Source organism: Neolamprologus brichardi, chromosome 16, assembly GCF_056152115.1.
Source record: "Neolamprologus brichardi isolate AB-2024 chromosome 16, ASM5615211v1, whole genome shotgun sequence".
Classification (NCBI taxonomy): Eukaryota; Metazoa; Chordata; class Actinopteri; order Cichliformes; family Cichlidae; genus Neolamprologus; species Neolamprologus brichardi.
In genome coordinates this window covers 11,417,636-11,442,665 of record NC_142119.1, presented here as the reverse complement: position 1 = coordinate 11,442,665, position 25,030 = coordinate 11,417,636, and the positions used below count along the sequence as shown (strand labels likewise).

The 25,030-nt window shown below is 41.0% G+C and overlaps 4 protein-coding genes across 19 annotated transcripts; all 4 read right to left on the bottom strand.

The window, feature by feature from the left end:
* Positions 1–2,681: 2,681 nt before the first annotated feature.
* On the bottom strand, positions 2,682–3,898 carry LOC148098177 (trace amine-associated receptor 13c-like). 3 transcript variants are annotated; one of them, XM_087829564.1, is made up of 2 exons: positions 3,852–3,898; positions 2,682–3,498 (listed from the first exon to the last, which is right to left on the bottom strand). In XM_087829564.1, the coding sequence occupies exon 2, from the start codon at positions 3,426–3,428 to the stop codon at positions 2,682–2,684; it is 747 nt and encodes a 248-aa protein (XP_087685690.1). In that variant the 5' UTR covers positions 3,429–3,498; positions 3,852–3,898. The 3 variants fall into 3 exon arrangements, with proteins under 3 accessions (XP_087685690.1, XP_087685688.1, XP_087685689.1); XM_087829562.1 differs by having other exon boundaries at positions 3,782–3,891; XM_087829563.1 differs by having other exon boundaries at positions 3,845–3,891.
* Positions 3,899–8,603: 4,705 nt separating this feature from the next.
* On the bottom strand, positions 8,604–9,849 carry LOC148098176 (trace amine-associated receptor 13c-like). Of its 6 annotated transcripts, none has more exons than XM_087853197.1 (2): positions 9,647–9,849; positions 8,604–9,420 (listed from the first exon to the last, which is right to left on the bottom strand). In XM_087853197.1, the coding sequence occupies exons 1-2, from the start codon at positions 9,847–9,849 to the stop codon at positions 8,604–8,606; spliced, it is 1,020 nt and encodes a 339-aa protein (XP_087709323.1). The 6 variants fall into 6 exon arrangements, with proteins under 6 accessions (XP_087709323.1, XP_087709326.1, XP_087709324.1 ...); XM_087853200.1 differs by having other exon boundaries at positions 8,604–9,402; positions 9,671–9,849; XM_087853198.1 differs by having other exon boundaries at positions 9,677–9,849.
* A 4,672-nt stretch (positions 9,850–14,521) lies between these two features.
* Positions 14,522–15,767, bottom strand: LOC148098175 (trace amine-associated receptor 13c-like). 5 transcript variants are annotated; one of them, XM_087853148.1, is made up of 2 exons: positions 15,565–15,767; positions 14,522–15,338 (listed from the first exon to the last, which is right to left on the bottom strand). In XM_087853148.1, the coding sequence occupies exons 1-2, from the start codon at positions 15,765–15,767 to the stop codon at positions 14,522–14,524; spliced, it is 1,020 nt and encodes a 339-aa protein (XP_087709274.1). The 5 variants fall into 5 exon arrangements, with proteins under 5 accessions (XP_087709274.1, XP_087709275.1, XP_087709276.1 ...); XM_087853149.1 differs by having other exon boundaries at positions 15,595–15,767; XM_087853150.1 differs by having other exon boundaries at positions 15,691–15,767.
* A 4,687-nt stretch (positions 15,768–20,454) lies between these two features.
* Positions 20,455–21,698, bottom strand: LOC118455488 (trace amine-associated receptor 13c-like). Of its 5 annotated transcripts, none has more exons than XM_087853162.1 (2): positions 21,514–21,698; positions 20,455–21,295 (listed from the first exon to the last, which is right to left on the bottom strand). In XM_087853162.1, the coding sequence occupies exons 1-2, from the start codon at positions 21,696–21,698 to the stop codon at positions 20,455–20,457; spliced, it is 1,026 nt and encodes a 341-aa protein (XP_087709288.1). The 5 variants fall into 5 exon arrangements, with proteins under 5 accessions (XP_087709288.1, XP_035770522.2, XP_087709289.1 ...); XM_035914629.2 differs by having other exon boundaries at positions 20,455–21,271; positions 21,526–21,698; XM_087853163.1 differs by having other exon boundaries at positions 20,455–21,271; positions 21,622–21,698.
* Positions 21,699–25,030: the final 3,332 nt, after the last annotated feature.

The window sequence follows — 25,030 nt, the reverse complement described above, 5'->3', positions numbered from 1 at the left end:
ATTTTGATCATTTTCTTATTGTTGGCGATCTGAATATCCATGTGTGTTGTCCATCTAAACCTCTGGTTAGAGACTTTGTATCACTGCTGGACTCTTTTAACCTGACTCAGTGTGTGTCTGGCTCCACACATGAGAAAGGTCACACACTGGACCTCGTCATGTCTCACGGTCTGAGTATCCACGTCTCTGAAATCTGTGAGAGTGCGTGTATCTCTGATCACCTTCCTGTTCTGTTTTCTGCCACTGCACAATGTTCTGTTGCTGCAGTTAAAGCTCCTTCACGCCGCCACCGGATCATCAATACCCATGTACCATCCCAGTTCTCTGCTGCTTTCAACAACTCTGAGCTCTCCACGGTGGACTGGATTGACTCCCTGTGTGCAGAAGATTTAACTGCTCTTTTTAACTCAACATGCACTTCTATTCTGGACTCCATTGCTCCCCTAAAATCACTCCGTCCCAAAGCTCACACTGAACCCTGGATTACAGACTCTGTTCGTGCTCTCAGGCGCTCCTGCAGGTGTGCTGAGAGAAAGTGGAAAAAGGACAAGCTGCAAATCTCCTTCAATATCCTGAGAAACTCTCTTTTAACTTATCAGAAAGCTGCTAAAGAGGCTAAGTCCTCCTACATATCTAACCTGGTCAGCAGTAATGTCCATAAACCTCAGACTCTGTTTCGTGTTCTAAACTCCATTGTTGATCCTCATACGTCCACTTGCCTCACACCTTCTGCCACCCTCTGCAATGACTTTTTATATTTTTTTGTTAACAAGATTTCCTCCCTGCAGTCTGTCATTCCACCTCCACCTTTAAATCCCTGTGTTTCTCCCTCGTGCCAATCTGCCTTTAACCAGTTTGAGCTAATCTCTCTTTCTCAGCTGCATGAAACAGTCTGCATGGTCAAGTCTACCAACTGTTCCACTGACGCTATCCCCTCTCGTCTTCTGAAGCAGGTCCTGGACTCAGTTGGACCTGTCCTTCTGGTCCTGATCAATGCCTGTCTCAGCTCTGGTTGTTTCCCAACACTTTTTAAGCATGCTGTTGTTCAACCTCTCCTTAAAAAGCCTAACCTGGACCCATCTATACTCTCTAACTATAGGCCCATCTCCAATCTGCCCTTTCTGTCCAAAGTACTGGAGCGAGTTGTCCTCAGGCAGCTCCAGTCATTTTTAGACAACAACAGTCTCTATGAGAAGTTTCAGTCTGGTTTTAGAGCTCGTCACAGCACTGAAACCGCCTTACTAAGAGTTTTTAATGATCTGCTTTTAACTGTAGACTCTGGTTGTGCTGCTGTCCTAGTAACCTTAGACCTGACAGCAGCCTTTGATACTGTTGATCACAACATACTGTTATCCCGCCTAGAACACTGTGTCGGTTTGAAAGGTACTGTCTTAAAGTTTTTCCAGTCCTACCTGGATAACAGGAGTTTTTCTGTTCACCTCGGTGAACTGTCATCTCCCAGAGCTCCTTTAACTCGTGGTGTACCTCAGGGGTCCATTCTAGGCCCCCTGCTGTTTACTCTGTATTTGCTCCCTCTGGGCGATGTGCTGTGCAAACATAATGTGTCCTTCCACACCTTTGCTGATGACATTCAGATCTACCTCCCTCTGAGGTTAGACTGTAAGGACTCTTTGCAGCCGTTATTCTCCTGTCTGTCTGACATTAAGACTTGGATGGCTCTTAACTTCCTACATCTAAATGAAAGTAAAACTGAAGTCATTGTGTTTGGGCTTCCTAAAGACCCCAACCTTTCCTTTGATTTTATGGGACCCCTAACTTCCAAATGTACTTCCTCCATTAAGAGCCTCGGTGTTACTTTTGACAGTGCTTTTAAATTTGATAAACAAATCAGCTCCGTAGTCAAGGGATCTTTTTATCATCTACGGATTTTAGCTAAAGTCAAGTCCTACCTGTGCAGGAACGATCTAGAAAGGGTGGTCCATGCTTTTATTACATCACGGCTGGACTACTGTAACTCCCTTTATGCTGGTTTAGATCGTTCCTGTCTGCATCGCCTCCAACTGGTGCAGAACGCTGCTGCTCGCATGCTGACCGGTTCCAAAAAGAGAGACCACATCACTCCGGTCCTCTGCTCTCTCCACTGGCTCCCAGTTGCTTTTAGGATTGATTTTAAAATTTTACTGCTGGTTTTTAAGGATCTTAACGGTACTGCACCTCCTTACCTGGCAGAGCTTCTTAGCATTTACCGCCCCAGGAGATCTTTGAGGTCAGCAGACCTGATGCTTTTAGATGTTCCCAGGTACAGATTAAAGACTAGGGGAGAGAGGGCTTTTGCTGTGGCTGCACCCAGACTGTGGAACAGTTTACCTCCTCACATCAGATTCTCCACAAGCCTAGGAACTTTTAAAACTGCTCTTAAAACTCACCTCTTCTCATTGGCTTTTAGCAAGGTTTAACTTACTGTTTTAACTTATTGTTTTTATCAGTGAGGTGTTTTATGTACTTGTGTTTTATTGTATTTTATATTTGTATTTTATTGTACAGCACTTTGGTCAGCCTTGGTTGTTTTTAAATGTGCTTTATAAATAAACTTGACTTGACTTGACTTGACTTGAACAATACACCTTATTCTCCTTGTTCTCTTAAAGAGACAGAAAGGGTTTTAACAGCTGGTTGTTCAGTTTTTATCATAAACATCTTTTTGGGAAGAGCTCTTTCTTCTACAGTATGCTGACCTCACAGGAGCCAGGCTGCAGTATCTGTAGAGTGACAACGAATTTCACAGCTTTTCTAAACCAGGGGTAGAACATAGCGTAAATGAAAGGGTTTAAACAGGAGTTAAAATAATACAGATAGATTACAATGGATGCAGATGAGCTGTTGAACAACTCGTTTCCTAAAAGTGAAACAATGTAATATGGGCAGAAACATAATAGAAACACAAGAACAAGAACACCCAGTGTCCTGGCTGCTTTTATCTCTGATTTAGTTGCTGTTAGAGTCACTGAGAGCTGCAGTGTGAAAGCTGTAACATGAGAGCGCATGGCACGGGCCTGAGACACAGCCACCACAAATACTCTCATATACAGAACAACGATGACAGTAACTGGAGCAATAAAAGTTAAAACAATGTCAGTGGTTCCTACAATGTAGTCTATGACAAATACACATTTTCCATAACAGGAAGTATGTCGTTCTCCTTGAAGCAGGTCGTTCTTTATAAATAGTATGTTGTAAATAACAGAGCAGAGCCAACACAGACAGACGCAGAGTTTCACTCTTCTCTCTGTGATTCTGGTGGGGTAATGCAGAGGGTCACAAATAGCCACATAGCGGTCGACTGATATCAGCACCATAATGCCCACTGAGGCAGAGCTAATGATGGCGGATGCATAAATATGCATTGAACATGTGAGCTGACCAAGAAACCAACAAGCTGTGTCTCGTAGGATTTTTGCCGGCATCATCAACAGACCAATGAGAAAGTCTGAGACAGCCAGAGAGAGGAGAAGGATGTTAGTGGGTGTGTGGAGCTGTCTGAAAGAAGAGAGAGAAATATCAACAAGTCATTATTTCTATACTAAAACAATCTAAACAAACAAAATTATTGCAGCTGTCCTATCCGAAAGTGTAGACAGTTGAAAGGGTAGAAGATAGAATATATAGATTTGCACATTATTGTCCGATAATAGTTTACCCATAAGATATAAATTAACTTAAATTTAGTCGTAATTAGTAGTAAGTTGTAGTAGTAGTAAAGACACAGCAGAAGTTTAAAAAAAGTAAATCTCTGCCTGAAGTGGGAGACTAAGACAATGACGAGAAGGTTGAGAGCCACAGTTAGCAGAGAGACTGAAAACACCACAACGTAAAGGAGCAAAACTTGAGACAGAGATGTTTTAGGCTTCTTGCAGGAGGTGTTGAAGAGTTGTGGAAAGCAGACTCTGCTTCGTCCTGGGTCTCCATCTTCACACACCTGCAGAGAGCTGCAGCTCTGGTCGGTGTTGTGACCAGAATTAGTAATATAACTGATTCCCACACTTTCTCTCAACTCCTCCCCCCTTCCCTTCGTCTTGGCCAATAGCTTCACTATTTTCTTCCTGTAGTCCTGCCTCTCTCTTTTCTACCCTCCTTTCAGGTAAGTTGTACTTGTGTTTCTTTTATTGTGTCCTAACCTCTCTCTTTCTCCGTTCTAGGCCTCTAGAATTGAGGCCATACAGTACTAAGCACTATTTGACAACCAGTGTTTGGGTCATTACAAGAAATGTAATTTATCCCATATACTTTTAAATGTTTTAAAAGTAATGGTGTATGGTACTTAATTACTAGCTGGAGAAAGTAATTTGGTACAGCTACCACTTGTTACATTACATTCTCATTATTCGAATTATTAATGAACTGAAATGCGCCGTCAAATAATTACCAATAACAAAATAAATCTATACGCTAAAGACCCATACACCAACACAAATCCTTTAAAGTGATTTGCCCCTGTGATTCTACTTTTAAAAACGTGAACAGGTAGAAATGGCAGTTACAACCCTGACTGCTCATCACTGCTTCTGTTACATGATGAAGATCAATCCATTCAGCTTTAACGGTACTCTGGGGTCTTTGCTAGCTTTGTGTTAGCATGCTGTCTGTCCAAAAACTTGCAAAGAGCAAAAGTTCTGTTGGCAGTATAATCTGGTTTCTGCCTTGGATGCACTTTCCAATTTCCTATCACTCTCTCCTCCTTTAGTCCAATAAAATTAAAAGTAATGTCCATATCTCCACTTGTCAAAGGCTGAAGATCACTCCGCCATTTTCCTTCTTCAGCCAAATAAAATAAAATCAGATAATGGCAGCAGAGGAAGAAAAAAGATCATCTTTGTTTGTTTTTATCGTTCTATCCACCCGGCATGCAGATAACTGAAGAACCTTTATAACGCGACTAATGAAATAACTGTGACTGTAATGTAACTACTGAATTTAGTACAGCGACGTGTTAAATCACAGCAATACTGAAAAATAAAATGTAATTACCATAACATGTTACTTTGTAATGTTACTTTGTAACGTTTTACTCAACACTGTTCACAGCAGCACTTACCCTTATGGTGTTTTTATGTAAGGTAAAGCTCTTATAATGTGTGTAGAAAAACCATACCAGAAAAACCTTTAAAACAAAACTAAAGACAACAACAAACACTATAAAAGTTTGGTGACTTTGTTCAAAAGCATGGTGTTAGATTTGATTGTTTTTTCTTGTTCTCCTACAGATTTCAATTTACGATTGACACTTAATAATTTATTAACATATATCCATATATTATAATAGCACATGTCTCTGTAATGAGACAGCTTAAAAATGGAAACATTTCTTATGGAGGGATGAATCCAAACTTGAACATTTTTGGTTTGGAATGTTTACAGAACAGCCCCTTTTCAAGGTCAATTCGGCGCGGTTCGCCATAGTTTTCAGGGTTTTCCATTAGGTCATAGTACCTGCTCGCTCGGGGTTCCAAGCGATTCAAGCAGGTACTAAAATGTGATGTCGTCAGACTGCATGCCACCGATTGGATGGTAAGTAGCATCACTCAGTGAGTCATGAGTGTGTCTTATTCGCAAAAATTAAAAACGCCATTTTTGAAACCTGGCAACATGACTACAAAAAAACAACGCTGTGGTCCGTGAATCTAAAGAAAAGCCACACACTGAGCAGCAGGCATATTCTTGCCTCGATGTCCACCTTTTTTTGTAGCGTTTGTGTTGCATATTAATTATGTCACAGGGCGCTCGGACGCGCTGCTATTATAATAACCACGCAGGTTAGGTTGTACCGGATTTTAATGTAAAACCAGTCAATCTGAGGCGATCAGTGGTTAGTCAATCCGAGGTAAGTACTAATGGAAAAAGGGGCTTATGTATGGAAGAGGTCAGGAGGGAGGTACAACAGTACAACTTTAGAAACATTTTGACAACATGGTGGATGTGCCGTGGTGTCATGGTTTTGTACTGCGTTGCAAAAAGTGGTGCTGGTGCTTTCATACCCTCCACAACATTTGAACCATTACATTGTTACAATAGACAAAATCAGGCAAAACTATGAAAGCTATAGTGTTTACAGTTATTTTCTGTTGTTTTAACATAAAAAAGATACAATTATCCATTACTTGTTTCTTTTTTTGTAAGAAATATGACCGAAAACACAATTAGCTAGCAGCTAATTCCTGCTGCCACAGTTGTATTCTGTTTCTGACGATATTTCAGGCAGTATGTGAAGAACACATTTGAACAGACAATGATATCATTTACACCCTCACCCTCACCTTTACTACAGAGCCCTCTCCCCACTCTCCTACCTCCCTCGCTTCCCCCCTTCCTGACACTATGATGGCACCCCCCTCCTCCAATCCCTCTCTCAAAAGCAAGACATCTTTCCCCCCCCTCCTCCCAATCATCTCCCAGTGTCACAGTGGATCAGGTCAGGAGACAACTGAGGAAGCTTCACCCCAGAAAGGCAGCAGGTCCAGACAAGGTGTGTCCTAGGATGCTAAAGGCGTGTGCTGCTGAACTTGGGGAGCCGCCACAATGAGTCTTCAATCTCAGTCTGCGACTGGGGAGAGTGCCCGCCCTCTGGAAGACATCCTGCATCGTCCCGGTCCCCAAAAGGAACCGGCCCAATGAGCTGAATGACCTCCGACCGGTGGCACTGACGTCACATCTTATGAAGACTCTAGAGCGGCTCTTCCTCAACCTCCTCCGACCACAGGTACAACATGCCCAGGACCCACTATAGTTCGCATACAAGGCGGATGTCGGAGTGGAGGATGCCATCCTGTACCTCCTGCATAGAGCCCACTCACACCTGGATGGGGGGAAAGGAACGGTCAGGATCCTGTTTCTTGACTTTTCCAGTGCCTTTAATACCATCCGGCCCTGTATGCTTCAGGAGAAACTGAACAGGATGGAGGTGGACCCCTGCCTGGTCGCTTGGATCTCCGACTACCTCACTGACAGACCACAGTACGTCAGGCTGAAGGACATCACGTCTGACACTGTGGTCAGCAGCACAGGAGCACCTCAGGGAACTGTGCTGTCCCCTCTTCTCTTCACCCTGTACACCTCTGACTTCTGCTACAACTCTGAATTATGCCATATTCAGAAGTTTTCAGACGACACAGCCATCATGGGGTGTATCTGGGATAATAGGGAAGAGGAGTACAGAAGTCTGGTGAGGAACTTTGTCGCATGGAGTCACACAAACCACCTGCAACTCAACACCTCAAAGACTAAGGAACTGGTTGTGGACTTTGGGAGGTCCAGAGCAGGTCCACTGCCGGTTCAGATAGAGGGGGAGGAGGTGGAGGTGGTCAACAAACTGGACTGGTCATGCAACACAGAGCACCTGTACAAAAAAGCCCAAAGCCGACTGTACTTCCTCAGGAGGCTGAGGTCTTTTAACATCTGCAGGAAGCTCCTGAGGATGTTTTACCAGTCGGTGGTTGCTGGAGTACTTTTCTATGTTGTGGTGTGCTGGGGGAGCAGCACAGCAAAGGAGGACTCATCCAGGCTGGAGAAACTGATCAGGAAGGCTGTCTCTGTGGTCGGCATGAAGCTGGACACTCTGGTGACAGTGGCAGAGAAAAGGACACTAAAGAAACTGCTGGACATTATGAACAATGCTGGGCATCCTCTGCACACGGCCATAAACAACCAGAAGAGTCTGTTCAGTGACAGGTTGCTTCTCCCAAAGACAAGAACCAGCAGACTTAAAAACTCCTTTGTCCCACACGCCATCAGACTGTTTAACTCCTCTCTGGAGGGGAGAGGGAGGGGAAACAGGAGGACAAAGGAGGGGGGGACAACTAAGCTGTAGTGCTTCTTCACTTCACTGTGCAATACTTTTGTTAATAGTCTACGGTGCAATAGACTTCCATACTTGAAATGTGCAATTCACTTGTATTTTTATTTTTATTCCTATTTATTCTATTTATCCTCTTTGTATATTTTATTTATATATGTCTCTGTATTTATACATGTGTATATATATATATATATATATATATATATATATAATATTCTGTAACTCTGTAACTTCTGTCGGTGCTGTGCTTTTTTGGAAAACGAATTTCCCAGAGGAACCCACCCGAGGGATTAATAAAGTTTTATCTTATCTTATCTCTTATCTTAAATGATATCATTGTCTGTTCAAAGGTGAAGAACACCTTTGAACAATGATCTTTTACAAAATGAAAAAAAGACATGAACCATGAAACAGTTTCTGAATATTGTGACCAATTAATGATTATATTTGAATAAAAAACAAACAAACGAAAAAAACCACTTCCCTTTTATTTCTATGGCATCAATAATAGTGGCCTCAACAGGAGAATACAGCACCTTCCCTCTGTTTCCCTCTCTTAATTGCAGAATCAGACAAAAATACAGAATTACTTCAAAAATGATTACAGAAACTGTCATTGATCTGGATAAACATAAATATCCTGGATATGTAATAATTTCCAATTTTTAGAATATGCCTAATAAGGTGAACAATACACCTTATTCTTCTTGTTCTCTTAAAGAGACAGAAAGGGTTTTAACAGCTGGTTGTTCAGTTTTAATCATAAACATCTTTTTGGAAAGATCTCTTTCTTCTACAGTATGCTGACCTCACAGGAGCCAGGCTGCAGTATCTGTAGAGTGACAACGAATTTCACAGCTTTTCTAAACCAGGGGTAGAACATAGCGTAAATCAAAGGATTTAGACAGGAGTTAAAATAATACAGATATGCCACAAAAGAAGCATATGAACTATTGATGAATTCTTCTCCTACAAGAGAAACAATGTAATATGGGCAGAAACCTAATAGAAACACAAGAACAAGAACACCCAGTGTCCTGGCTGCTTTTATCTCTGATTTAGTTGCTGTTAGAGTCACTGAGAGCTGCAGTGTGACAGCTGTAACATGAGAGCGCATGGGACGGGCCTGAGACACAGCCACCACAAACACTCTCATATACAGAACAACGATGACAGTAAGTGGAATAACAAAAGTTAAAACAATATCAGTGGTTCCTACAATGTAGTCTATGACAAATACACATTCTCCATAACAGGAAGTATGTCGTTCTCCTTGAAGCAGGTCGTTCTTTATAAATAGTATGTTGTAAATAACAGAGCAGAGCCAACACAGACAGACGCAGAGTTTCACTCTTCTCTCTGTGATTCTGGTGGGGTAATGCAGAGGGTCACAAATAGCCACATAGCGGTCGACTGATATCAGCACCATAATGCCCACTGAGGCAGAGGTAATGATGAAGCATATATAACTATACAGAGAACATGTGAGCTGACCAAGAAACCAACAAGCTGTGTCTCGTAGGATTTTTGCCGGCATCATCAACAGACCAATGAGAAAGTCAGTGACAGCCAGAGAGAGGAGGAGGATGTTAGTGGGTGTGTGGAGCTGTCTGAAAGAAGAGAGAGAAACATCAAGAAGTCATTATTTCTATACTAAAGCAATCTAAACAAACAAAATTATTACAGCTGTCCTATCCGAAAGTGTAGACAGTTGAAAGGGTAGAAGATAGAATCTATAGATTTGCACATTATTGTCCGATAATAGTCTACCCATAAGATATAAATTAACTTAAATTTAGTCGTAATTAGTAGTAGAGTTGTAGTAGTAGTAGCCACAGCAGAAGTTTAAAAAAAGTAAATCTCTGCCTGAAGTGGGAGACTGAGACAATGACGAGAAGGTTGAGAGCCACAGTTAGCAGAGAGACTGAAAACACCACAACGTAAAGGAGCAAAACTTGAGACAGAGATGTTTTAGGCTTCTTGCAGGAGGTGTTGAAGAGTTGAGGAAAGCAGAGCTCTGCTTCGTCCTGGGTCTCCATCTTCACACACCTGCAGAGAGCTGCAGCTCTGGTCGGTGTTGTGACCAGAATTAGTAATATAACTGATCCCCACACTTTCTCTCAACTCCTCCCCCCTTCCCTTCGTCTTGGCCAATAGCTTCACTATTTTCTTCCTGTAGTCCTGCCTCTCTCTTTTCTACCCTCCTTTCAGGTAAGTTGTACTTGTGTTTCTTTTATTGTGTCCTAACCTCTCTCTTTACCCATTCTAGGCCTCTAGAATTGAGGCCATACAGTACTAAGCACTATTTGACAACCAGTGTTTGGGTCATTACAAGAAATGTAATTTATCCCATATACTTTTAAATGTTTTAAAAGTAATGGTGTATGGTACTTAATTACTAGCTGGAGAAAGTAATTTGGTACAGCTACCACTTGTTACATTACATTCTCATTATTCGAATTATTAATGAACTGAAATGCGCCGTCAAATAATTACCAATAACAAAATAAATCTATATGCTAAAGACCCATACACCAACACAAATCCTTTAAAGTGATTTGCCCCTGTGATTCTACTTTTAAAAACGTGAACAGGTAGAAATGGCAGTTACAACCCTGACTGCTCATCACTGCTTCTGTTACATGATGAAGATCAATCCATTCAGCTTTAACAGTACTCTGGGGTCTTTGCTAGCTTTGTGTTAGCATGCTGTCTGTCCAAAAACTTGCAAAGAGCCAAAGTTCTGTTGGCAGTATAATCTGGTTTCTGCCTTGGATGCACTTTCCAATTTCCTATCACTCTCTCCTCCTTTTGTCCAATAAAATTAAAAGTAATGTCCATATCTCCACTTGTCAAAGGCTGAAGATCACTCCGCCATTTTCCTTCTTCAGCCACATAAAATAAAATCAGATAATGGCAGCAGAGGAAGAAAAAAGATCATCTTTGTTTGTTTCTATCTTTCTATCCACCCGACATGCAGAAAACTGAAGAACCTTTATAACGCGACTAATGAAATAACTGTGACTGTAATGTAACTACTGAATTTAGTACAGCGACGTGTTAAATCACAGCAATACTGAAAAATAAAATGTAATTACCATAACATGTTACTTTGTAATGTTACTTTGTAATGTTTTACTCAACACTGTTCACAGCAGCACTTACCCTTATGGTGTTTTTATGTAAGGTAAAGCTCTTATAATGTGTGTAGAAAAACCATACCAGAAAAACCCTTAAAACAAAACTAAAGACAACAACAAACACTATAAAAGTTTGGTGACTTTGTTCCAAAGCATGGTGTTAGATTTGATTGTTTTTTCTTGTTCTCCTACAGATTTCAATTTATGATTGGCACTTAATAGCAACATTTATTAACATATATCCATATATTATAATAGCACATGTCTCTGTAATGAGACAGCTTAAAAATGGAAACATTTCTTATGGAGGGAAGAATCCAAACTTGAACATTTTTGGTTTGGAATGTTTACAGAATAGCCCCTTTTCCAGGTCAATTCGGCGCGGTTCGCCATAGTTTTCAGGGTTTTCCATTAGGTCATAGTACCTGCTCGCTCGGGGTTCCAAGCGATTCAAGCAGGTACTAAAATGTGATGTCGTCAGACTGCATGCCACCGATTGGCTGGTAAGTAGCGTCACTCAGTGAGTCATGAGTGTGTCTTATTCGCAAAAATTAAAAACGCCATTTTTGAAACCTGGCAACATGACTACAAAAAAACAACGCTGTGGTCCCTGAATCTAAAGAAAAGCCACACACTGAGCAGCGGGTATATTCTTGCCTCTATGTCCACCTTTTTTTGTAGCGTTTGTGTTGCATATTAATTATGTCACTTGGCTCTTGGACGCGCTGCTATTATAATAACCACGCAGGTTAGGTTGTACTGGATTTTAATGTAAAACCAGTCAATCTGAGGCGATCAGTGGTTAGTCAATCCGAGGTAAGTACTAATGGAAAAAAGGGCTTATGTATGGAAGAGGTCAGGAGGGAGGTACAACAGTACAACTTTAGAAACATTTTGACAACATGGTGGATGTGCCATGGTGTCATGGTTTTGCACTGCGTTGCAAAAAGTGGTGCTGGTGCTTTCATACCCTCCACAACATTTGAACCATTACATTGTTACAATAGACAAAAACAGGCAAAACTATCAAAGCTATAGTGTTTACAGTTATTTTCTGTTGTTTTAACATAAAAAAGATACAATTTTCCATTACTCGTTTCTTTTTTTGTAAGAAATATGACCGAAAACACAATTAGCTAGCAGCTAATTCCTGCTGCCACAGTTGTATTCTGTTTCTGACGATATTTCAGGCAGTATGTGAAGAACACATTTGAACAGACAATGATATGTACACCCTCACCCTCACCTTTACTACAGAGCCCTCTCCCCACTCTCCTACCTCCCTCGCTTCCCCCTTTCCTGACACTATGATGACACCCCCCTCCTCCAATCCCTCTCTCAACAGCAAGACATCTTTCCCCCCCCTCCTCCCAATCATCTCCCAGTGTCACAGTGGATCAGGTCAGGAGACAACTGAGGAAGCTTCGCCCCAGAAAGGCAGCAGGTCCAGACAAGGTGTGTCCTAGGATGCTAAAGGCGTGTGCTGCTGAACTTGGGGAGCCGCTACAATGAGTCTTCAATCTCAGTCTGCGACTGGGGAGAGTGCCCGCCCTCTGGAAGACATCCTGCATCGTCCCGGTCCCCAAAAGGAACCGGCCCAATGAGCTGAATGACCTCCGACCGGTGGCACTGACGTCACATCTTATGAAAACTCTAGAGCGGCTCTTCCTCAACCTCCTCCGACCACAGGTACAACATGCCCAGGACCCACTATAGTTCGCATACAAGGCGGATGTCGGAGTGGAGGATGCCACCCTGTACCTCCTGCATAGAGCCCACTCACACCTGGATGGGGGAAAAGGCACGGTCAGGATCCTGTTTCTTGACTTTTCCAGTGCCTTTAATACCATCCGGCCCTGTATGCTTCAGGAGAAACTGAACAGGATGGAGGTGGACCCCTGCCTGGTCGCTTGGATCTCCGACTACCTCACTGACAGACCACAGTACGTCAGGCTGAAGGACATCACGTCTGACACTGTGGTCAGCAGCACAGGAGCACCACAGGGAACTGTGCTGTCCCCTCTTCTCTTCACCCTGTACACCTCTGACTTCTGCTACAACTCTGAATTATGCCACATTCAGAAGTTTGCAGACGACACAGCCATCATGGGGTGTATCTGGGATAATAGGGAAGAGGAGTACAGAAGTCTGGTGAGGAACTTTGTCGCATGGAGTCACACAAACCACCTGCAACTCAACACCTCAAAGACTAAGGAACTGGTTGTGGACTTTGGGAGGTCCAGAGCAGGTCCACTGCCGGTTCAGATAGAGGGGGAGGAGGTGGAGGTGGTCAACAAACTGGACTGGTCATGCAACACAGAGCACCTGTATAAAAAAGGCCAAAGCCGACTGTACTTCCTCAGGAGGCTGAGGTCTTTCAACATCTGCAGGAAGCTCCTGAGGATGTTTTACCAGTCGGTGGTTGCTGGAGTACTTTTCTATGCTGTGGTGTGCTGGGGGAGCAGCACAGCAAAGAAGGACTCATCCAGGCTGGAGAAACTGATCAGGAAGGCTGTCTCTGTGGTCGGCATGAAACTGGACACTCTGGTGACAGTGGCAGAGAAAAGGACACTAAAGAAACTGCTGGACATTATGAACAATGCTGGGCATCCTCTGCACACGGCCATAAACAACCAGAAGAGTCTGTTCAGTGACAGGTTGCTTCTCCCAAAGACAAGAAAGAGCAGACTTAAAAACTCCTTTGTCCCACACGCCATCAGACTGTTTAACTCCTCTCTGGAGGGGAGAGGGAGGGGAAACAGGAGGACAAAGGAGGGGGGAACAACTAAGCTGTAGTGCTTCTTCACTTCACTGTGCAATACTTTTGTTAATAGTCTACGGTGCAATAGACTTCCATACTTGAAATGTGCAATTCACTTGTATTTTTATTTTTATTCCTATTTATTCTATTTAACCTCTTTGTATGTTTTATTTATATATGTCTCTGTATTTATACATGTGTATATATATATATATATATATATATATAATATTCTGTAACTCTGTAACTTCTGTCGGTGCTGTGCTTTTTTGGAAACCGAATTTCCCAGAGGAACCCACCCGAGGGATTAATAAAGTTTTATCTTATCTTATCTCTTATCTTAAATGATATCATTGTCTGTTCAAAGGTGAAGAACACCTTTGAACAATGACCTTTTACAAAATGAAAAAAAGACATGAACCATGAAACAGTTTCTGAATATTGTGACCAATTAATGATTATATTTGAATAAAAAACAAACAAATGAAAAAAAACACTTCCCTTTTATTTCTATGGCATCAATAATAGTGGCCTCAACAGGAGGATACAGCACCTTCCCTCTGTTTCCCTCTCTTAATTGCAGAATCAGACAAAAATACAGAATTACTTCAAAAATGATTACAGAAACTGTCATTGATCTGGATAAACATAAATATCCTGGATATGTAATAATTTCCAATTTTTAGAATATGCCTAATAAGGTGAACAATACACCTTATTCTCCTTGTTCTCTTAAAGAGACAGAAAGGGTTTTAACAGCTGGTTGTTCAGTTTTAATCATAAACATCTTTTTGGAAAGATCTCTTTCTTCTACAGTATGCTGACCTCACAGGAGCCAGGCTGCAGTATCTGTAGAGTGACAACGAATTTCACAGCTTTTCTAAACCAGGGGTAGAACATAGCGTAAATCAAAGGATTTAGACAGGAGTTAAAATAATACACATGGACCATAAAAGAAGCATATGAACTACTGATGAATTCTTCTCCTACAAGAGAAACAATGTAATATGGGCAGAAACCTAATAGAAACACAAGAACAAGAACACCCAGAGTCCTGGCTGCTTTTATCTCTGATTTAGTTGCTGTTAGAGTCACTGAGAGCTGCAGTGTGACAGCTGTAACATGAGAGCGCATGGCACGGGCCTGAGACACAGCCACCACAAACACTCTCATATACAGAACAACGATGACAGTAAGTGGAATAACAAAAGTTAAAACAATATCAGTGGTTCCTACAATGTAGTCTATGACAATTACACATTCTCCATAACAGGAAGTATGTCGTTCTCCTTGAAGCAGGTCGTTCTTTATAAATAGTATGTTGTAAATAACAGAGCAGAGCCAACACAGACAGACGCAGAGTTTCGCTCTTCTCTCTGTGATTCTGGTGGGGTAATGCAGAGGGTCACAAATAGCCACATAGCGGTCGACTGATATCAGCACCATAATGCCCACTGAGGCAGAGCTAATGATGGCGGATGCATAATCATACAGTGAACATGTGAGCTGACCAAGAAACCAACAAGATGTGTCTCGTAGGATTTTTGCCGGCATTATCAACAGGCCAATGAGAAAGTCTGAGACAGCCAGAGAGAGGAGGAGGATGTTAGTGGGTGTGTGGAGCTGTCTGAAAGAAGAGAGAGAAATATCAACAAGTCATTATTTCTATACTAAAACAATCTAAACAAACAAAATTATTACAGCTGTCCTATCCGAAAGTGTAGACAGTTGAAAGGGTAGAAGATAGAATATGTAGATTTGCACATTATTGTCCGATAATAGTCTACCCATAAGATATAAATTAACTTAAATTTAGTCGTAATTTGTAGTAGAGTTGTAGTAGTAGTAGCCACAGCAGAAGTTTAAAAAAAGTAAATCTCTGCCTGAAGTGGGAGACTGAGACAATGACGAGAAGGTTGAGAGCCACAGTTAGCAGAGAGACTGAAAACACCACAACGTAAGGGAGCAAAACTTGAGACAGAGATGTTTTAGGCTTCTTGCAGGAGGTGTTGAAGAGTTGTGGAAAGCAGAGCTCTTCTTCGTCCTGGGTCTCCATCTTCACACACCTGCAGAGAGCTGCAGCTCTGGTCGGTGTTGTGACCAGAATTAGTAATATAACTGATCCCCACACTTTCTCTCAACTCCTCCCCCCTTCCCTTCGTCTTGGCCAATAGCTTCACTATTTTCTTCCTGTAGTCCTGCCTCTCTCTTTTCTACCCTCCTTTCAGGTAAGTTGTACTTGTGTTTCTTTTATTGTGTCCTAACCTCTCTCTTTACCCATTCTAGGCCTCTAGAATTGAGGCCATACAGTACTAAGCACTATTTGACAACCAGTGTTTGGGTCATTACAAGAAATGTAATTTATCCCATATACTTTTAAATGTTTTAAAAGTAATGGTGTATGGTACTTAATTACTACCTGGAGAAAGTAATTTGGTACAGCTACCACTTGTTACATTACATTCTCATTATTCGAATTATTAATGAACTGAAATACGCCGTCAAATAATTACCAATAACAAAATAAATCTATACGCTAAAGACCCATACACCAACACAAATCCTTTAAAGTGATTTGCCCCTGTGATTCTACTTTTAAAAACGTGAACAGGTAGAAATGGCAGTTACAACCCTGACTGCTCATCAATGCTTCTGTTACATGATGAAGATCAATCCATTCGGCTTTAACAGTACTCTGGGGTCTTTGCTAGCTTTGTGTTAGCATGCTGTCTGTCCAAAAACTTGCAAAGAGCCAAAGTTCTGTTGGCAGTATAATCTGGTTTCTGCCTTGGATGCACTTTCCAATTTCCTATCACTCTCTCCTCCTTTAGTCCAATAAAATTAAAAGTAATGTCCATATCTCCACTTGTCAAAGGCTGAAGATCACTCCGCCATTTTCCTTCTTCAGCCAAATAAAATAAAATCAGATAATGGCAGCAGAGGAAGAAAAAAGATCATCTTTGTTTGTTTTTATCTTTCTATCCACCCGACATGCAGAAAACTGAAGAACCTTTATAACGCGACTAATGAAATAACTGTGACTGTAATGTAACTACTGAATTTAGTACAGCGACGTGTTAAATCACAGCAATACTGAAAAATTAAATGTTATTACCATAACATGTTACTTTGTAATGTTACTTTGTAACGTTTTACTCAACACTGTTCACAGCAGCACTTACCCTTATGGTGTTTTTATGTAAGGTAAAGCTCTTATAATGTGTGTAGAAAAACCATACCAGAAAAACCATTAAAAGAAAACTAAAGACAACAACAAACACTATAAAAGTTTGGTGACTTTGTTCCAAAGCATGGTGTTAGATTTGATTGTTTTTTCTTGTTCTCCTACAGATTTCAATTTATGATTGGCACTTAATAATTTATTAACATATATCCATATATTATAATAGCACATGTCTCTGTAATGAGACAGCTTAAAAATGGAAACATTTCTTATGGAGGGAAGAATCCAAACTTGAACATTTTTGGTTTGGAATGTTTACAGAATAGCCCCTTTTCCAGGTCAATTCGGCGCGGTTCGCCATAGTTTTCAGGGTTTTCCATTAGGTCATAGTACCTGCTCGCTCGGGGTTCCAAGCGATTCAAGCAGGTACTAAAATGTGATGTCGTCAGACTGCATGCCACCGATTGGCTGGTAAGTAGTGTCACTCAGTGAGTCATGAGTGTGTCTTATTCGCAAAAATTAAAAACGCCATTTTTGAAACCTGGCAACATGACTACAAAAAAACAACGCTGTGGTCCCTGAATCTAAAGAAAAGCCACACACTGAGCAGCGGGTATATTCTTGCCTCGATGTCCACCTTTTTTTGTAGCGTTTGTGTTGCATATTAATTATGTCACTTGGCTCTTGGACGCGCTGCTATTATAATAACCACGCAGGTTAGGTTGTACTGGATTTTAATGTAAAACCAGTCAATCTGAGGCGATCAGTGGTTAGTCAATCCGAGGTAAGTACTAATGGAAAAAGGGGCTTATGTATGGAAGAGGTCAGGAGGGAGGTACAACAGTACAACTTTAGAAACATTTTGACAACATGGTGGATGTGCCATGGTGTCATGGTTTTGCACTGCGTTGCAAAAAGTGGTGCTGGTGCTTTCATACCCTCCACAACATTTGAACCATTACATTGTTACAATAGACAAAAACAGGCAAAACTATTAAAGCTATAGTGTTTACAGTTATTTTCTGTTGTTTTAACATAAAAAAGATACAATTTTCCATTACTCGTTTCTTTTTTTGTAAGAAATATGACCGAAAACACAATTAGCTAGCAGCTAATTCCTGCTGCCACAGTTGTATTCTGTTTCTGACGATATTTCAGGCAGTATGTGAAGAACACATTTGAACAGACAATGATATGTACACCCTCACCCTCACCTTTACTACAGAGCCCTCTCCCCACTCTCCTACCTCCCTCGCTTCCCCCTTTCCTGACACTATGATGACACCCCCCTCCTCCAATCCCTCTCTCAACAGCAAGACATCTTTCCCCCCCCTCCTCCCAATCATCTCCCAGTGTCACAGTGGATCAGGTCAGGAGACAACTGAGGAAGCTTCGCCCCAGAAAGGCAGCAGGTCCAGACAAGGTGTGTCCTAGGATGCTAAAGGCGTGTGCTGCTGAACTTGGGGAGCCGCTACAATGAGTCTTCAATCTCAGTCTGCGACTGGGGAGAGTGCCCGCCCTCTGGAAGACATCCTGCATCGTCCCGGTCCCCAAAAGGAACCGGCCCAATGAGCTGAATGACCTCCGACCGGTGGCACTGACGTCACATCTTATGAAAACTCTAGAGCGGCTCTTCCTCAACCTCCTCCGACCACAGGTACAACATGCCCAGGACCCACTATAGTTCGCATACAAGGCGGATGTCGGAGTGGAGGATGCCATCCTGTACCTCCTGCATAGAGCCCACTCACACCTGGATGGGGGAAAAGGCACGGTCAGGATCCTGTTTCTTGACTTTTCCAGTGCCTTTAATACCATCCGGCCCTGTATGCTTCAGGAGAAACTGAACAGGATGGAGGTGGACCCCTGCCTGGTCGCTTGGATCTCCGACTACCTCACTGACAGACCACAGTACGTCAGGCTGAAGGACATCACGTCTGACACTGTGGTCAGCAGCACAGGAGCACCACAGGGAACTGTGCTGTCCCCTCTTCTCTTCACCCTGTACACCTCTGACTTCTGCTACAACTCTGAATTATGCCACATTCAGAAGTTTGCAGACGACATCATGGGGTGTATCTGGGATGACCAGGAAGAGGAGTACAGAAGTCTGGTGAGGAACTTTGTCGCATGGAGTCACACAAACCACCTGCAACTCAACACCTCAAAGACCAAGGAACTGGTTGTGGACTTTGGGAGTTCCAGAGAAGGTCCACTGCCGGTTCAGATAGAGGGGGAGGAGGTGGAGGTGGTCAACAAGTACAAGTACCTCGGGCTGTGGGTGGACAACAAACTGGACTGGTCATGCAACAAAGAGCACCTGTACAAAAAAGCCCAAAGCCGACTGTACTTCCTCAGGAGGCTGAGGTCTTTTAACATCTGCAGGAAGCTCCTGAGGATGTTTTACCAGTCGGTGGTTGCTGGAGTACTTTTCTATGTTGTGGTGTGCTGGGGGAGCAGCACAGCAAAGGAGGACTCATCCAGGCTGGAGAAACTGATCAGGAAAGCTGTCTCTGTGGTCAGCATGAAGCTGGACACTCTGGTGACAGTGGCAGAGAAAAGGACACTAAAGAAACTGCTGGACATTATGAACAATGCTGGGCATCCTCTGCACACGGCCATAAACAACCAGAAGAGTCTGTTCAGTGACAGGTTGCTTCTCCCAAAGACAAGAAAGAGCAGACTTAAAAACTCCCTTGTCCCACACGCCATCAGACTGTTTAACTCCTCTCTGGAGGGGAGAGGGAGGGGAAACAGGAGGACAAAGGAGGGGGGGACAACTAAGCTGTAGTGCTTCTTCACTTCACTGTGCAATACTTTTGTTAATAGTCTACGGTGCAATAGACTTCCATACTTGAAATGTGCAATTCACTTGTATTTTTATTTTTATTCCTATTTATTCTATTTATCCTCTTTGTATATTTTATTTATATATGTCTCTGTATTTATACATGTATATATATATATATATATATATAATATTCTGTAACTCTGTAACTTCTGTCGGTGCTGTGCTTTTTTGGAAACCGAATTTCCCAGAGGAACCCACCCGAGGGATTAATAAAGTTTTATCTTATCTTATCTCTTATCTTAAATGATATCATTGTCTGTTCAAAGGTGAAGAACACCTTTGAACAATGACCTTTTACAAAATGAAAAAAAGACATGAACCATGAAACAGTTTCTGAATATTGTGACCAATTAATGATTATATTTGAATAAAAAACAAACAAATGAAAAAAAACACTTCCCTTTTATTTCTATGGCATCAATAATAGTGGCCTCAACAGGAGGATACAGCACCTTCCCTCTGTTTCCCTCTCTTAATTGCAGAATCAGACAAAAATACAGAATTACTTCAAAAATGATTACAGAAACTGTCATTGATCTGGATAAACATAAATATCCTGGATATGTAATAATTTCCAATTTTTAGAATATGCCTAGAAGGTGAACAATACACCTTATTCTCCTTGTTCTCTTAAAGAGACAGAAAGGGTTTTAACAGCTGGTTGTTCAGTTTTAATCATAAACATCTTTTTGGAAAGCTCTCTTTCTTCTACAGTATGCTGACCTCACAGGAGCCAGGCTGCAGTATCTGTAGAGTGACAACGAATTTCACAGCTTTTCTAAACCAGGGGTAGAACATAGCGTAAATCAAAGGATTTAGACAGGAGTTAAAATAATACAGATAAATCGCAATGGATGCAGATGAGCTGTTGAACAACTCGTTTCCTAAAAGTGAAACAATGTAATATGGGCAGAAACCTAATAGAAACACAAGAACAAGAACACCCAGTGTCCTGGCTGCTTTTATCTCTGATTTCTTTGCTGTTAGAGTCACTGAGAGCTGCAGTGTGACAGCTGTAACATGAGAGCGCATGGCATGGGCCTGAGACACAGCCACCACAAATACTCTCATATACAGAACAACGATGACAGTAACTGGAGCAATAAAAGTTAAAACAATATCAGTGGTTCCTACAATGTAGTCTATGACAAATACACATTCTCCATAACAGGAAGTATGTCGTTCTCCTTGAAGCAGGTCGTTCTTTATAAATAGTATGTTGTAAATAACAGAGCAGAGCCAACACAGACAGACGCAGAGTTTCACTCTTCTCTCTGTGATTCTGGTGGGGTAATGCAGAGGGTCACAAATAGCCACATAGCGGTCGACTGATATCAGCACCATAATGCCCACTGAGGCAGAGGTAATGATGAAGCATATATAACTATACAGAGAACATGTGAGCTGACCAAGAAACCAACAAGCTGTGTCTCCTAGGATTTTTGCCGGCATCATCAACAGACCAATGAGAAAGTCTGAGACAGCCAGAGAGAGGAGGAGGCTGTTAGTGGGTGTGTGGAGCTGTCTGAAAGAAGAGAGAGAAATATCAACAAGTCATTATTTCTATACTAAAACAATCTAAACAAACAAAATTATTACAGCTGTCCTATCCGAAAGTGTAGACAGTTGAAAGGGTAGAAGATAGAATATATAGATTTGCACATTATTGTCCGATAATAGTCTACCCATAAGATATAAATTAACTTAAATTTAGTTGTAATTAGTAGTAAGTTGTAGTAGTAGTAGCCACAGCAGAAGTTTAAAAAAGTAAATCTCTGCCTGAAGTGGGAGACTGAGACAATGACGAGAAGGTTGAGAGCCACTGTTAGCAGAGAGACTGAAAACACCACAACGTAAGGGAGCAAAACTTGAGACAGAGATGTTTTAGGCTTCTTGCAGGAGGTGTTGAAGAGTTGTGAAAAGCAGAGCTCTGCTTCGTCCTGGGTCTCCATCTCCACACACCTGCAGAGAACTGCAGCTCTGGCAGCACTATGAGCAGAATATAACTGATCCTCACACCTTCTCTAAACTCCTCCCCTCATCATTCTTTCAGCGTCTGTAATGCCCCCTTCAGTGCACACTGAATCCAGGCTGACCACTTGCTGATAGTATTGTATTAATCTGGCTTACTGACCACATCTAGCCCAATGTTCTTAGGGTTACATTCGTTTCTGAAAATGGTTCATCCCATTAATATTAGCAAACTAAAAAAGCTGCCTTTTTTGTAAACTAATGTGCTTTTCAAAATAAAGCAGCACCAAGCCCTGTTTACACAGTCTTAGAGCAATGGCTGTAACCTACATCCTTATGATAACAGTAACTGCAACAATAAAGGTTAAAAAATAAAGCTTATTAGTCTCTGCAATGTACCATATGGGAATCACAAATTCTGTATTGCAGGAACCTTCCTGGTTGAATAAGATCATCTGTTACAAACACACTGTTGTAGAAAATACAAGGTTCTTTTAAAATACAGTCTAATTTACATTTTACACTCATTTTTTTTTAATGAAAAATAATCACATTATTACATTCTTACATTTACACAAAATGTCAGGCATGTAATGTATTCACTTTCATGAATACATTTTTCACTAAAAATGTGAACCAAATTTTTCATGATATATTGGGTGTTATTGAACCCTCTGGGGTCCAGGGTATAATTGGCCACTTTTAACAACTTGCTTGTTTTACCTTTACATCTTTTTTCCCCCTTGCCTTGTTTGGTATCACTATTTTCAGCACAATCTCACATGTCTGAATTTACAGTTATTTTTTCAGTGCTATGCTATATTAACACAATTGATCTAAAATCACACAAAAAAAACATAAAATCGAGGTCGGCTCTGGTGCTGCCACGTGAACTGATTCGTCTCAGCCTCTGGCCATGTGGCCGTCCACCAGAACTATTTCATTTTGGACTCTTCACAATAAACACCGTCCACATCCTCAATAAACCCGCGAGTCCTGCGTTTGGGTCCTTTCTTCTCCAGCAACAAGGTTGACACTCCTCTACCTTTCTGGCTTATTCTACTGTGTTTTTTATTAGTTTGTTTTTTTCCCCACCTTTCTCTCTGTTTAGATTACTTAAACAATATGTACACAGATGGAAACATATGGCACATTTTAAATGATCCAGTCATTTATTTTAACAACACCACACTGGAAAAAAGTGAAAAATATATAATTTTTTTTTCTTTATTCATGCTGTAATTAATTTTGTTCTGCTGTATTCTGGTGTGTGTGGTGCCTTCTCCAGTAGAGGCCAGCAATGACGCATCAGAGATTTTGTTTTCCCAGGAAAAGACTCTCAATCTATTCTGAAAGAAACCACATGTCTTGATATAGTATTCTCCTTTTTTGTGTGTGTAATTTTCAGATAGAAAATAGGATCTCAATGATGACCAGCATTTGAACTAGAAGCAGCAGAATGATTAGTTAATTGCAAACTCAATTCCCTGAAGCTGTGTAAAAACAAAAAACAAAAAAACATCAAAAAACCCACAGATGGAATTATTTGCACATCTCATAAACATATATAGTATTTATAATAGAACAGAAAAAAATACAGAATACATCAAATGTGAAATCTGAATTCTGCACTTTAAATACATCTTGTATATTTGATTCAGAATCCACTGCGGTGGTCTCCAGAGGCAACATTACAAAAAAATAATGCATCATTGTCCAAAACCTTGGGGACCTAACTGTAGGTAATTTAACACATGAAATAGTTGATTTATGCAAATGCAACTTTCCTGGATAAAATTTAGGTTAGACCATGCAATAATCTCCTAGTAAGTCCTCCTTGTCATCAATATTGAGATGGCTGTAGCTCAGGAGGATGAGCAGGTCATCGACTAATCAGAAGGTTAGTGGTTTTGTCCTCCGTCTGCTCCTGCTTAAATACCCTTGGGCAATTTACTAAACTCAGTTGCTCATGAACAGTAATCATCAGATTAGCCTACACTACAAAAAACAGGTTGCTAAAAGAATAAATGAAACTGAGGATGGCCCAACGATATCACTGAAAGAAAAGCCACATATTTTAAGATTTATGTTATGTTCTTGTACTCTATAAATTCAAAAACTAACAAGAATTGTTTTAAGTGGTTTCTGCTCTTATTTTAGGTTATCCTCTTTACACTTTCTCAAGCAAAATATGTGACATTGACTGTACCATCCAGAGACAATAAATAACATTTCATTTACTCAAATGCTTCTTATAGAACTATATGTCCCATATACTGAAGTAAAATCACAGACATAAAACTTATATTCACTTTCAGTCCATATTTACATGCCTAATGCAGTCACTGTGTTTCCTTTTTAAGTAAAAGTTTAATTAAATGTTAAAGAATATAGATAAAGTAAAAACATATCAATACAACATACAACATATCAGACTGTGAACTTCTGGTTGGAAAACACTTGACTTAAATTCTTGATTTTCTAAAACTGCGTATACCATGTGTACACATTTTGATCAATTCAAAAGCACTCTTTTGGAGGGAGCATTCCAAGTTTCTACTAGATGAGATCCAGGGGGTTGATTTTGATTGATTGATTTTGTGGGCTATAGACCCAATCAAAATGCACTAACTTGTCTCAATATATGAGATCTGTTTAATATAATTAAAAGCATAACACATGCCTGCACACACTACGATGACTGGTCACCCTAAGTGCAGCATTAAACTTCCACTACGGATATTTTGTGGAGTCTTAGAGATCTTATTATTTCTGCATTTTGCTGACTTCACGTGTACAATGCACGTGTAAAACAAATGCACAGAAATCAATTATTTTTCTACAATAATTTAATAGCTTCAACATCTTCAACAGAATTGCAGACTTCCTTTCCTTCCCAAAGGAAAAAGTACTATAGCTTACTAGGGTGTATAGTAGACTTATTAGTTACTATATACAATAATCTCCAAAAAGTTGATTCTGTTCATCTGGACGTAGCGTTTTGTGGGAGAATCGTTTCGTCACTCACCCAAGTGACTTGTTCAGTCTCAGCTGACTGCAGGTTTCCCCAATCTTATAAACAGTACATTTGCATGATGACTGAAACCAGTCCACTGAAGGGACAATGGGCTAGGAGGTCAGTTCCTTAATCTTAATTATGCAAATTCTCATGACCATTAATCAACAACCACTGACCAGAACCCACTGATCAATGGCCATGAGTACCATTCACAGAGAGTTGGAGAATGGCTGCAATCACAGCATTGTAAGATGAGACTGAAGAAGTCACTTGGATGAGTGACGAAACGTTTCT